The sequence below is a fragment of the Cryptomeria japonica genome, chromosome 10 (assembly GCF_030272615.1).
Source record: "Cryptomeria japonica chromosome 10, Sugi_1.0, whole genome shotgun sequence".
NCBI lineage: Eukaryota > Viridiplantae > Streptophyta > Pinopsida > Cupressales > Cupressaceae > Cryptomeria > Cryptomeria japonica.
Genome location: NC_081414.1, coordinates 66,385,535 through 66,400,331, shown reverse-complemented (window position 1 = coordinate 66,400,331; position 14,797 = coordinate 66,385,535). Strand labels below are relative to the sequence as shown.

At 39.2% G+C, this 14,797-nt stretch overlaps 1 protein-coding gene across 1 annotated transcript in view; it reads left to right on the top strand.

The window, feature by feature from the left end:
* Window positions 1-14,797, top strand: part of LOC131033275 (uncharacterized) — a 40,616-nt gene that overhangs the window by 16,894 nt on the left and 8,925 nt on the right. Inside the window, exon 5 of the mRNA XM_057964449.2 lies at window positions 4,375-4,563. Coding sequence (XP_057820432.2) covers window positions 4,375-4,563 — 189 coding nt within the window. The remainder of the gene's footprint in view (window positions 1-4,374; window positions 4,564-14,797) is intronic.

Below are 14,797 nucleotides of genomic sequence, written 5' to 3'. Positions count from 1 at the left end.
GAGAGCCCTTTGAGAACAACCTCCTTGCCCTCGTGCTGGAATTTTAGCTCCAGAGTTTGGTAGTTGGTAGTATGATCTCCTAAGGAGTGGAGCCATTGCACCCCGAGGACTATATCTGTATCACTGATGTCTACGACATAAAAGTCTTCCTTCACCCTATGGCCTTCCATAATCAGCTCTGTTTGCGGTATTCGTTTTGTGCATGGAAGGATGTTCCCTCCCGCTGCTAGGACATCAAATCCTTCAAAGTTTTCTGTCTCTAAACGCAACCTTGCCACCGTCTTCTTATCTATGAAGTTGTGTGTGGCTCCCCCATCGATTAGCACGGTCACCTTTTGTCCTTGCAGAACCCCTCTCATTCAGAGAGAATGAAAGCGAGGTGTTCCAGATAATGTTGCCAAAGTGCCTTCAGACGAGCCTTCATCTTGCTGTTCCTCCATGTTGTCTTGTTCAGTGGCCCCCCCTTCACTTTCATCATCAAGAACCACCTCGATGTAATAAACTTGACCCCTCCCTTGGCACTTATGTTGATTGCTCCATTTCTCCTTGCAATAATAACACAACCCCTTCCTGCGAAGTTCATTCCTTGACAGTCCTTGTAGATCCATAGGCGGTGCCTTTGGTGGGGGATTTGTCTTAAGGAAGGGTGTCTTGGCCGGCTCTGCTGGTGCATTTTTGATGGTGATCTTCCCTTTCTTGGTGGAATCCCCAAGGCTTAAGGCCTTTCGAATGGCATCTTCTAAGGTGGTTGGCTCCAAAGCTCGTACCAAGCCCCGGAGAGAATCAGACAGCCCTTCGATGAAGAAGAAGGTAAGTCTTCTATCTGAGACATCAGATACCATCACAGCGAGCCTTTGAAATTCTGAAACATATTCATCTATTGTGCCAAATTGCTTGAGCCTGGTCAGCTCCTGAAAGTATGCCTCTGGGTCCTTCCTGTCGAACCTCTCTATTAACTTCTGAGTGAATTCTGCATATGACTTAACTTGTCCAAAACCTTGGGTCACAATGCCATGATGCCACCATTTGTGTGCTAGCTCCTCCAAATGTAGGATGGCGAATTTGACAGCTTCTTCTTCAGTCATGGGGCTGAGGGAAAAGTACGTGTCCAACTTCTGTATCCACGATTGAGCTGTCATCTTCCCGGATCCATTGAAAGTTGGCAATGAGAGTTTGTTGATTTTATATTGGAGGTCTCTGTTTCCATGATGCTGTCTTTCGTCACTACGCCTGGCATTGTAGAACTGATCGAAGGTAATGGCTGCTTGGGCTTCAGCGCTCAGGTTCAAATACTCCTGCACAATATTGGCATAGCTGCACTGTTCTCCTTCTGGTCGTCCATCTGAACTGGGCAAGAACTTAGGTTGGGTGTGAGTATGCCCATGCATAGTTCTGCTATGTCCTCCTCCATTCGAATGTTCTGGCCGGCTTTCTTCAGCACTGCTGGAACCACCTTTAATGTGGTTAACCGTAGCTGTGAGGGTTTGTATGGCCTTCAGCAATTCTTGGTTGGTCTGGTCCTGTTTCTTCATGAAGTCGTTCAATTTATCCTGCGGATCTTGATCCCCCATCTTCTTACCTCTGTCTCCTATTCCTTGAGCCGCATCAAACTTCCTCCTTTCCCGCTCTAAGGCACGGATGTCCCCCTGGCTGAAGGGCATAAGCCGTAGCCCACAGGCTGGCAGGTCTTAAGCGCTCTGATACCACTGTAAAGAATCTCGACCCAACTCAGAAATGAAACACAATAACAATTCGCACCAAATCAATGCATCACATGTAACCGAAATGACATTAGGCAGTAACAAGTAGGCGATTTGCTTAGCTAAAGCTACGCACCAGCTAAGAGTTCTGATCAGGCAGCTACGCTCCAGATCAGACAGACTATTATCCCCCAAATTCAACCTGCTTACGAAAAATGAAATTGGATCCCTATAAATACCGAGTTTGACCCTACCACCAAAGGGTAAGTCGGCCAAGCAAAAGAAAAAAAAAATACATTTAATAGTTCAAATTCAGTGGTGCCAAAAAAAGGGGACCACACAGAAATATTTAAATTTAAATATTTAAATTTAATGATTAATGTCAAGGGACATTACAAGTTGCCATTTTGTTTATTAATTCGGATTGGATTTCTTTATAAAATCGCACCTCTTGATTATAAACTTTTACTTGCATTATCACTGCCAATTATTATTCCTTGTGAACCGGTCTAGGATATTAATCACTTTCTTTCGTGTGATAAACTTTGCATCTTTTCATGTATAATAATTGTAGCTTACCATTTGGAAAGTCTTATTAATCGCATCTTTAAGGGGAAAACATTCTTTAACAAAAATACTCCTATTTCCTTTAATGAACCGTATCATTTGGAGAGCAACTACTGTCTTAACAGTATGTCAGTGTTTTTTGACTGAGTCGGCCATTATGATATATTAATGTTTATTAATATAAACATATTAACTTGTTGCTGCATCATTATGATATATTAATGTTTATTAATATAAACATATTAACTTATTGCTGCATTTTGTTTCTCAAACAAGTTGCCACTTCTTATTATTAATCGCTGCTAATCACTGTTCTTTACTTGTAGATTGCTGCATATTTATGTATCACTACTTTTCTGAGCACTATTAAATTATCCTCAAAAACTAATCTAAAGACAATCGTTGCCTTTGATAGAAGAGCTTCATCTTCCACTCAATCACTGGTATAAATTAATGTATGTTTATAAAAATTTGCAGCTTTACATATATCAATGATTTCTTATCATGATCGCTTCGGTCAGTCACTGCTTTGTCTCTTAACTTAATTACAACACAATATGAGGCTCTGCCATTGATCTACCCTATGTTAAGATATCAGAATTGGCTGTTAAGATCTGTTCAATGCTTCTTATGAAGTCGGCTGTGAGTTACGTGATTAAGTCGGCTATGCATATTGGAATTGACCTTGTCAAATCTCCTTTGTTTGCTGTACCTTTGATCTCTTTTTTGCATCACTATTCTTTGCCATCGATAATATAAAGATTGTCTTGCATAAGGAAGTTCAGTCTTTATAATAGATCTGCTCCTTCTTATATCTGTTGCGCTTTCAATCTGTTGCACTTTCACTGCTCTTTTTTTGAAGAATTTTGTCTTATTGTCTTTTAGTCGGCCATACTTGAACTCATTCCACAAAGGATGCCAAAAGAACCATTGAATACATGACCACAACTGTCTCCAAACTTGTCCATATATCAAAGACCTTTCTTGCAATGGCTTTGGCATCATAACAATCACAGTTGACATTATAACAACATTTGTTTTGGATTGTGTATTAACCTCTTTGATATAAATCACAGCTATGCAATTCCTTAATAGCTAATGACATTCTCACCTTTGACAATATATAGAATCCATATGCTTTTTCTTGATTGTCTGTATTCTTTCTGCAACAAAAGTGAGAACAATATTTAGAGCTTTTTTATATATACTTGAAGATAGTTTACCAATATGGATCTTATGAGCAGCTGATTCCAAATGAGACCAATTTGTTAGCTCCTTGTTAGCAGTAAAATTATTTATCTCCTCACAAGCATTAATATTAGATAGCAACTTAGATATTAACAGTAGAAGCCACATTGGAAGACCAAGAGTCACCACTTAGAATTCCACATTAGGTTGATGTTTTCTTTGGTGGTTGAATGCTCATTTTTGTCATTCTTCTGTAATACACTCATGTTTTGAATATACAACATATACCATTTCAGAAATTGTTTGTCTTGGGTTGTAAGAGGAACACAATCTGGGAAGAAAATCATTTCTGAATATGTTTTTGCCCAAGATTGATCTCCCACTCATTCTTATGGGCTTAGAAGAAAACAGTGAGCTGCGTAGTCAGTAAAGAGATTGTGGTATGATCCACCTTCCTTTGGCTCAGTATCATGGTTTAAAATTTAATCCATTTTATAGTAGCTTTCAATGTTATATAGAATCCGTGTGCTTTTTCTTGATTGTCTGTATTCTTTATGCAACAAAAGAGGGGATATTTTTTAAGCTTTTTTATATATATTTGAAGATAGTGTACCAATATGGATTTTATGAGCAGCTGATTCCAAATGAGACCAATATGTTGGCTCCTTGTGAGCAACACAATTATTAGGTTTCACTTTTGGGATTAGAATATGGGTATATATACTTAGATCACAATGATTAATCAATTGAGCTCAACCCTTTGGACTAATTTCTAAGTTCACAAGTCATTGTATTATTATTCATACTTTTGCATAGACCATATGAATGGAGTTGTTTGAAATCACAGTAATTTTGGGTGCACTATACATGCAATTTCATTCTATTTTTAAATCCCACACTGCTTTTTAAATGTGTACAGGGCATTGCCATCGGTTACTTTGCATCAAGAAGTGTTATCCTATGATAAATGGATGCAACTAAAGGAAGAGTCAAGAGGTGGTTTTCGTGAATGGTTAAGACATATGTTTTCCAGAGTAGAGCGTGATGTTTCAGACAAGATTGATAAAAAGCTCCGTTTTATTCTCAGTACTTCTCCAGCATGGGACAGGTTTTGAATGCTCAATTATAGTTCTTTTTGAGTAACATTATCATTTGAAATATCTGTAATAGTACTTGAGTTAGTCTAACAAAGAATTGCTTCAATTTCTAGTTTCAAGAGATAAATGAATGTTAAAAATGTTTCCCAAATAGAAAGAACAGCATAGGAGAAGAAAATGAAGAGCACACAGGTATTACTGAGAGGGGGGGGAGTGAATCAGTATTGCGGATTTGTTCAACTTTTAAAAACTTTAAATCATATAAAACATGAAAAGAGTAATCATAAAGATGCACACACCAGATTGATCGTGGAAAACCCTTTTGGGTAAAAAACCACGGCACAAAAATTTCATTCAAGCAGAGGGCATCAACCCATTTACTTAAGTGAACTACAACTCACACAAAGAGCACCAACTTAGATCAACTGAGGCACCAACCTCAAGTAGAGCACCAACTTAAAAGAAATGCAGAGGCACCAACCTCTAATTGAACAAACAAACTCAAAACAAAAGTTTTAACTCAAAACTCCCCTAAAACTTTGGACTAACTTCACATCACAGTATTTGATTATTTTGCAAAGCCTGAAAGCAACACACTAAAAACTATTCACTTCAATTAATCTCCTTCCTCAATAACTTGTCACTGTAACAGCAACATTATCTCCAGTCATCACCAAAACAAAAAAAATGAACCAACCCTCCTCATTGTGTTCACGCATCAATACATATCCTTTATACAAACAACCGTGCACATCAGAAGGTAATACTTCAGAAAACATTTCAAAAACCTTTTTCAAACATCTCCAACTCGTCTTCTACAGAAAATGGCATACTTTCCTGTTTCTCAAAAAAAAAAACGACTCCACACACACTGCTACAAGGAATTTCTTCCAAATTTTACACGAAACTCCTCAAAAGGCATAATGGCAGCTTCCAGAGTATATATTCTCACGCTGAAAGCCTCATCAAAACCTTAAGATGGCTTCGTATGATTCTAGCAGCTTACACCACTTAAAAAAAATAATCATGTGCCACAACAATCTATCTTTACACGGTTAATAATATAGCCCAAAACGCCTAGCAAAAAGATTACAAGAATAATCTTCGATGTGCTGCTGTGTAACCTTTTGATATCGCTTGATTCCTACGTTATATATTTCGCACACTGCAGATGATATATTGTTTTTAAAAACTCTTCACTCAAGTATTGATTTCGATAATAGTATCTAATGAATGCTAATTACTCATAAATAATGCCCAACTCAAATGCACATGGTGGCTGGACTCCAACGTGTATCCTGTACATCTTTATAACCCACAACTTCACACAACAATAACGCTTTTAAAAAAAAACTCATTGTCCCAAAATAGAATAGAAGGATTATAGAATAAGTCGCTAAGCACCAAAAACTGAAGCCGTTCAAGGATATAGAAGATATATCAAATTCAGACCACTGTATTTCAACACACACCTTCAATAGACACGACAATGAATATTCATGTGAAAACCCACGAAGAAAAAAGGCAGCAATAATATAAGCTTTGTAACAGTAGCCTTTATTTAGTCCTCCCACTTGAGGAGTAAACAATATATATATCGGTCTATCCACAAAAATTAAAGTTCAGCTTAATAAAAAAACGTATCAATAGCTCCTTTGACAACACAAAGATGACATGTCAAATGATTTGACACTTGGCACAAACAAGTAGACAACAAGCCAGCTGACATAGGCAACCAAGTAGCTGAAGAAACTACACAAGCAGCTGAAGCACACAACCAACCAGCTCAACTAGGCACACAGGCAGCTAAAGCAGGTAACCAAGCAACTCAAGCAAGAAGCCAAGTAGCTCAAGCTGCTCAACCTGATAACCAACTAGTTTAAGTTCAAATCCAAGCAGCTTAACCAAAAAGAGAAGATACAATGAATAATCAGCAACTCGAAAAGCACTTCAAACTCAATCCAATATTACTTTGAGTAATCCTCTAGCTTGAACATCAATGACAAAATGTCTAACAGAAAATATGTCATGATCTCTTTATTCTCTCATGAATAGACAATGCCATCTAGTGCACACTAGTTACTTGAGCTCTCATGAAGGTTTTGTTTCGTGGAAATACATAATAATCAAATTTACAAAAGAAGATTGCAAAAATGAATTTGTTAATACAAACCTTGAGTTAGAGGTCACATTTTTTCCCACCCAAAAATATTGGGATAAATCGGAAAGTTACACCTCCATGGTGGTGAAGATAGTGGTAGTGTTAAGGTGTGCAATTGAAATTTACAAAAGAGCTGATACTTACGAAACGAGTGGTCACCTCTAACAACAGTTTTCTTTGTCAGAGAACTCAACAATGAAAAATATATGCGAACAGAGATAAACGTGGTGATTGGTATAGCACCCTTGTGGTGCTACTAACTAGAGCCAAACTTAAATCGTACTAGGAAAAAACCTAAATTGGTTTTTACCTTAAATGTCACAAGTAAATGTCATTAACACTTTGATAATGTTCAAGAAGTATATTTGAATACACCTATATTGGAAACTTTGAGGCTTTGCTAACAAATCATATTGGGACAAATACCAAATTATGGTTCTGCTTATTTAGGGCTTGCATAAACCCTACTATTAATCAGAAAGATCCATAATCAACTATTCGTTTTCCCAAAGTGGACAATGCATGCAATGATTATGTTCTGGGAAATTTCGGCAAAACTGAAAATAGAAATTGGCAAACTATTTCCTAGCAAAATTGTAAATTGGAGCATCAAATCTGATGTTCACACCAAGTCTAACATATTGTTAGAATGTGGAAATATCTTAGGAAGATGGTTCCAGTGGTATCTTGTGATAAAATTTCAACTTGTCAGTCTTGTGAATTACTTGTGAGGTAATACTGCAGTTCACTACAGTTAAGCTATGCACTGAAAAGTCTATTGAAAACTCTAAATCTCACAATGCCCCATACTTTCTATATTGCTGTAAAATTAGAAATCTCTGAATGAGACAAATCTGTTGGTATCTTGCGAATTTGCTGTTAGGTGACTACAACCTAGATTACTAGATGTGGTAGACTGCACATTTAGTCCCCTATTTACAGTTCTAAATGTGCAGAAAACTCTCAACTGATTTACAATGTTGGAAAGCTCTTGATGAGACACTTTCATCATTATCTTGCAAATTTAGAAATTATATATTTAAGTGTTGACAAATTTCCTGGAAATTGGCTGTGACCGACCAAAATAGCTATACATGCAACACCTTCATCAAATCTCACTTTATAACCCTGAGTTCTTACAACAACCTAAGTGCCATTTATCATCGTCAAGCTCTCAACGAGTAATGCTTTCTTGCAAATTTAGAATTTCAAGTCTAATTGTCTAAGTTATCAGTTCGGGGTTCATGATCGGGTTCGAGAACGTGAACCCGATTCGTGGGTTCGGGCAAAAAAATTTTGCCTTTTGGGTTCGTGGGTTGGGTTCATCCATGTTTTATATATATATGTATATATATAAATAAATATACAAATTACAAATCTAAATACATTTAATAGTATGATACTTCATCATTGATCAGTTCACGCCTAGGTTCGCCTGAGTCCGGATAGGGTTCACCCCAGGGAATCCAGGGCCCTGTTGTGACCATTTCACACATCGCCCCATCGCAAATGGGGACCCCCTCTTTTTGCTTGTTTTTAGCTCGTTTTCGCTTGCGTTTTTAGGGTTTTGTTAGTTAGTTGGTTGTCTGGATTTAGGGCCAAGCCTTAGGGTTTTAAATTTTGCCTTTTCAAGCCAAAATCCAGTCATTTTTTGAGAGCTTTTGAGCTTCTTTTCTAGAATGCAAATTTTGAATGCAATGAATTCGCCAAAATGGTCTAATTTTCAATTGGAATGTTCATGCAGAGCTTAAACTTGTCTAAGTGTTGACCGTCAATGTGAATTTTTGTCTGATTGAATATTTTGACCAAATTTTGACCTTTTTGAATTTTGATCCTGGGCATTGGAATTGATTTATTTTCGCCTCGTGAAGTGTTAAAATGTGAAAATTTTTGTTATTTTGGCCTGTAGGAGCAAAATCGCTCCTGTCCCTCAGTGAAGGACGGGAGCTCAATTTCAAATATCTCATCATCCTTGCAGAGTCCAGACAAATTTTACGTTTGAAGTGATGGAGAACGGCGAGATCTTTCCATTGAATATAAATTGAAGATTTTCATGAGCACAGAAAGGCCTCCAGGAAGAAAATCGCTCCTGTCCCTCAGTGAAGGACTGGAGCTACGATTTAAATTTCGTTTTGTCCTTGCAAGATTTTGATAACTTAACAATTTGAGGACGCCCGAAGGAAGATGCTTTGCCAAATGAATATAATTTGAGATGCAAAAACGAAGGAAAATGACCTATATTGACTAAATCGCTCCTGTCCCTCTCCAAGGGACCAGGGCGAGGTACCTTGTAGCTCTCGTCCCTCTCCCAGGGACTAGAGCGATTTCCTCCATTTTGCAAAATCCAGACAAGGGTCAAGGCAAGTTTACGTTCAAAAACAAAGGAGAACATGAGATGAACGCATTGAATATAAATTGAAGATTTTTGGGACGTCCATACCAGTGTTAAATGCCTAGTTCGCTCCTGTCCCTCAGGAAGGGACCAGAGCGATTTTTGATATAATTGCTTTTCTTGCAAAGTTACAAACAATGTAAAGGCATGGGCGGATAGAGTGAAGAAGGACGACTCCGTTGAATATAAACTTGGAACCTGGCAAAGTAAGATGAAGGCCACAAAGGGAGGATCGCTCCTGTCCCTCTCCAAGGGACCAGGGTGATACAATGGTGATGATACGTCCCTCCAAAGTTCAAGGTCGTCCCTCCAAGGTTCAAGGCCGATCCAAGTCAAGACGAAGGGTGGCGAAGACATCTCAAGGCATTTCCATCAACCGCAACGTTGCAAAGGTCATCACATGGAAGGGTTTGCACTCTATAACCCAGATCGCTCCTGTCCTTCAGGAAGGGACCAGAGCGATACCTACATAATGGCGTAGATTTCAAAAGACAAAAAAGTTTCGAGTTACCAAGAGGGTCGAAAGGACATCATTCCACGCAATGAAGATAATTGCAAGTTGGTAAAAACAAGAACAAGCACATAATAATGAACTTCGCTCCTGTCCTTCAGGAAGGGACCAGAGCGATATTAGATGTATTGATCATTTCATGCAAAATTCACATAAGGACAATATATTGCAATGTTCTGGAGGGTCCATGGTATGATAACAAGGTGATAGACAAGAGTTTTGAACGTCCAAACATCGCCAAATGGTGTAAAGGCCTCACATTGCTCCTGTCCTTTGGACAAGGACCAGGGCGATCCTATCAAAAGCGCTCATATTCCTCCAAAATCGAACCAAGGCGAGGTTAAGCAAGACAAGGGACGGCGTTTGGAAAACATCACAATGAAGGATCGAAGGTCAAAAATGCATATTGAACGTAAAAAAATCAAGATCGCTCCTGTCCTTTGGACAAGGACCAAGGCGATCCTATCAAAACACTCACGTTCCTTCAAAGATCAAGGCGAAATGAGGATAGGAAATGCGAAGGACATCGTCGGGGAGACATTGCAAAGGAGATCGAAGTTTAAAAGTCGCCAAGATCAAGCAAAAAACTTAGGATCGCTCCTGTCCCTCTCCAAGGGACCAGGGCGATAATGATCATAAGATACATTTGCTCGCACAAGAGAGGCATTCAAATTCGAAGGACCACCAGATGATCGATTTGGGAGGTGAAAATGAAGGAGTTGAACGTTAAAAACGCAAGAATCTAGACCAAAATCATGGGTCGCTCCTGTCCCTCTCCAAGGGACCAGAAGCGATGAGGTACGTCCTTTTATTTTCATATCTTTGGCGCCAAATTTAAACAATTCGAATTTCATTAAATGCTAAATCGATTTAAAAAAATTGAAAATCTTATTTTTTATTGGCATTTAATATGGCGTTAAACATTTATTAATTATTTTGCCTTTATTAAAATCGAAATTTGCAAATTAAAAAACGCAAGGCATTAAATAATTAATTAATTAATTAATAAAAAATCGATTTGAGCACTCATATGTGGAGGTCGGCCTTGTCATTTCATTACAAATCATTTAAAAAATGGTTTTATTTTTTATTAAGTCGGCCTAAGGGGTAAAGGATGCAAGCGCTATATAAGGGGGGTAAAAGTTATCATTTCTACATTATTATTTTACCTTCTCTACATGCGAATTAAGGGAGGCGAATATAGTGCGAAGTGTGTTCAAGGGTGGTGCGAGTTTCATTCATCCAAGGGTGGCGCGCTTAGACATTCAAAGGCGGTGCGATTGCAAACCAAAGGTGGCGTAGACATTCCCAAGGTGGTGCGAATTTGAAGATCCATCCAAGACCACGCCTAAGGCGAATTTGCTAAAGACTTGGAGATTTATTTGTGCGAACTTGAAGATCCATTTGAGACCACGTCCAAGGCGATAAGTGAAGATCACATTCTATCCAGAGGTGGCGAAGTCAATTTTGAGGAGATCATATTGAAGATTACTTTATACCTCAATTTTGCCTAGGCAAATTTTGTTTTTGCATTCTAGAGTTAGCTCTCTATCGAGGTATGGCGATTTATTATTATTGTTTTATTCATTCATCGTCATATTTCAAATTTTGAAATTTTGAGTTGAATTTCTCTTAGCTCAATCGTTGTATTTTAGGAAATGATAACTCTAGAGACTTATCATGAGGTTTCCTAAAATTTATCTCTCTTATTTACGTTATTTATTGCAAAAATCTATTTCTCATAATGAAATGTTGTGTAGGTATGGCGACCCCAAAGGCGGGAGCATCCACCAGTCGCTCGGCTCTCATGAAAGAAGATCAGAAGACTGAAGAAGTGGAGACCAAGATCGTGTCCAAGTGGGGCAACGTTGGAGATACAAACTTGGGGAACTTTAGCACGAAGAAGTTCCGAGAGGTCCCTTACATCGGCAAGCCATCACCTGTCGCCCGGAGAATAATAGAGAGTGGCATCATTAAGGCGGCCGGTTTTCCTCCAGCTATTCAGTGCCACGAGTTGATGATCGAGTGTGCCCGTCATTACAATCCACAGTCCAGGACAATTGTGTCCAACGAAGGAAACACTTTGGCGTACCTTTCAGAGGAAGCCATAAGTGAAGCCTTCCATCTTCCAGAGCACAGGGACATGATATACAAGAGCATTGAAGGAGCCAGATCAGTGTACGATGATGATCCAGATGCTTGCCTAAGCATAATCAACAAGAACTGGCTACTCAAGAGTCGTCCCCGTCTGAGCAAAGTACCGAACACACCACACAGGATTGATTTCCAAGAGGAGTACAGAGATTTGATCACCATGCTCAACAGAGTTACAGGAGCACCTCATGCCTTCTATTTTGAGAAATGGATGTTTTACTTCATCCAGGTGATTGTTCAAGGAAAGGGTACAATACATTGGGCTAGGATAATTAGCCATTGCTTAGACGTACAGTTGAGAAGACTCAGGGCTACTAAGTCCTTCCACATGAGTTCATACGTCATCTATGCCTTAATCAGGAGCGTTGAGTACGCAGGACTACCTCACAGAGGAGTGATTGGAAGAGGACCCGGCGAGGTCAGAGTTTGTGAATCCTATACCTACTTGCATCATCCACCAGGGAAGAACTACAAGTTAATCAATGATACTTTCACGATGAACATCACAAGGACGTTGCAAGGAGGGATTCACAACAGATTATCTCAGGATGCCCAGGAGTTAATCAAGAGGTACGGAGCTTGGTTCATTCAGTTTCCCAAGTTCACTTACATTAGAGTGTATGGATGTCCTTTACCTCCATACATGTTGCCGAGATACTCGACAGACAGGGTTGTGTTACTTGAAGTAACAAGGCAGTTGGCAGCATATGTGAAGGCATTCAGACACAGACATCAAAATGGAGTTCAGGTACCTATTATTTTGGGTAATTCAGTTGAGATATGTCCCAATGTCTCAGCCATGGATGACGCAGAGAGGGAGTTAGCCTTGTATCCTTTTTCATCTTTTGCTTGGAGGAATAGTTTTGATCCCCATGGGCATTTAGAGGAGACGGTCGGTAGAAGATTTAGACATGAGTACCAGATTGAAGATTTTATGATGAATCTCCTAGATGATCTCGAAGTGAAACGAAAGATACATTCTAGATTGCCTTTGGATTTCATCAGGAAATGTAAGATTTACAGAGTGGCCGACCAAGCTCAGGACAACGGCAGGCACATCCAATCTTCATATGATAGAGAAAGCAAAACAATAAGTTTGAATTGGAATGAGCCCGAGGCCGTGGATTTAGATGAATTAATGGCACCAATCTTGTCTTGTACTCGCAGATGGGTAGACGTTCAACATCAGAAGTTGAGAGAACAAGGCATAGCCATGTCTTTTACTTTGGAAGAAAAGCCAGCCGAAGGTGGAGCCAGTGTTAGTGAAGGCAATCCTAATCCTAGGAATTCAGGTGAAGGTAACCTTCGATGTGCCAGTGAGGGCAATCTCCATTCGAGAGGTTCAAAGAGAAAGGAAAGATCAGAAAAGAAAGAGCCTTCCAAGAAAAAGCAAGGTGCTAACAAAGATCAAACACCAGGTACTTCTTCCAGGCCAGAGGATAGAACAGTTCGAGTGGAAGAGTCCATGGAATCGATGGTACAGAATGATAGACAGGAAGAGGAACAGGCACAGCATGTTTCATCCGATGGATCTCTCCAAGACTATGATTTAGATAATGATAACGAAGTAACATCTCCTCCCAGACAAGAAGAAATAGTACATAAAGAGATTCAAGTTCAAGAGACAAGATCAAATATCCCAGATTGGTTGAAGGAAAGATTGACTAAGGTGATCGTAATTGAGGACGAAGACAGTGCAATTGATTTAGAGAGCCTCGTGGGACGTTCACATATGACAACAGAGAAGAAGAAGGCTATAAAGATGTCCAAGATGATTCGAGATGAGACTGGATCTAGAAAACTGCAGATAGCTACACCGGCAGCAGACAAATATGAGGGTGAGATCCTAGCAGAGGACTATCATATACAGACTATTGAGTTAGGACCTTCCACAGCAGAGCAGACTTTAGATGATGCCACCGACACATTTGAGGCATTGAAGGACAAGCTTAGAGAAGAAGTGGAAAAGAATAGAAAGCTTGAGAGAGAGGTCGGTGCATGGAGGACATATTTCAGTCACATCAATGAACCTTTGGGATGTCAGGATCCAGTTAGATCACCATTGCAGGCATTGCCCCTTCAATCAATCAATGAAGCAGAAAGATTCAGGAATATGGTCCAGCGTACATGTAGTTGGATGGATAGATCTCACACGGTGGCCATTGAGTTTGTTACAAGGATGTCGAAGATCACCCATCAGGCTATCCAAGTTCTTGAGATAATCCACAGATTGATGGCAACAGTAGCTGCATTTGCCCATACCAAGGACGTTGTCATCCCTGTCTTGAAAGTTATAAGACATACATCCAGAAGAATTTTAACACAAGAGAGGATCTTAGAAGGTGATTCTCACAGTTTGTTTCAGTGGTCAACCTTACTCCATATAAAGAGTGTTCTCTTTGAGGACATCAGTGTTAGATGTGGTCAAGTTGAGGAGGTGATCAATCCGATCCAGGACAGAGTATTTGAGGTACTTCATACCATTCTTGGCAGAAGGATCGAGGTCGAGACAGATGTGGATTTACAAGAATTTGAGGATAGGATCAAGATCATCTTTCGCAAGGACGCAGATGTTACAGATGAGCAATATGATCAGATGTATGCCACCATGCTCCTGATTGATAGAACAAAGGAACTTGAACCTACTTGGGACACAGCTCTTCTAGATGCATTTGATAAGGTTATCCACTTAGAAGAGAGTATCAAGAATCTTCCCGAGATTCCAAGCACAGAAATCGAAGGAATCGTGACAAAATTCATTGCATATGCTAAGAAAGAGAATTGGAAAGGGAATAAGATTCTAGATGAAAGGTTGTTACAGATGACATGATATCTTATTTCTCATTGGTTGATACCTCCTAGATTTTTGTGCCAAATTTAATATTTGGCTATGTATTTAATATTGTTCAGTAAAAAGGAGGTCATTTGTAATAAACCCTAATTAGGGTTTAGGTGTCATGATCTTGTCCATTGATTTACTTTCAATCTGGACCTTTCATTGTAACTGGGGATGCTATTTATACCCCC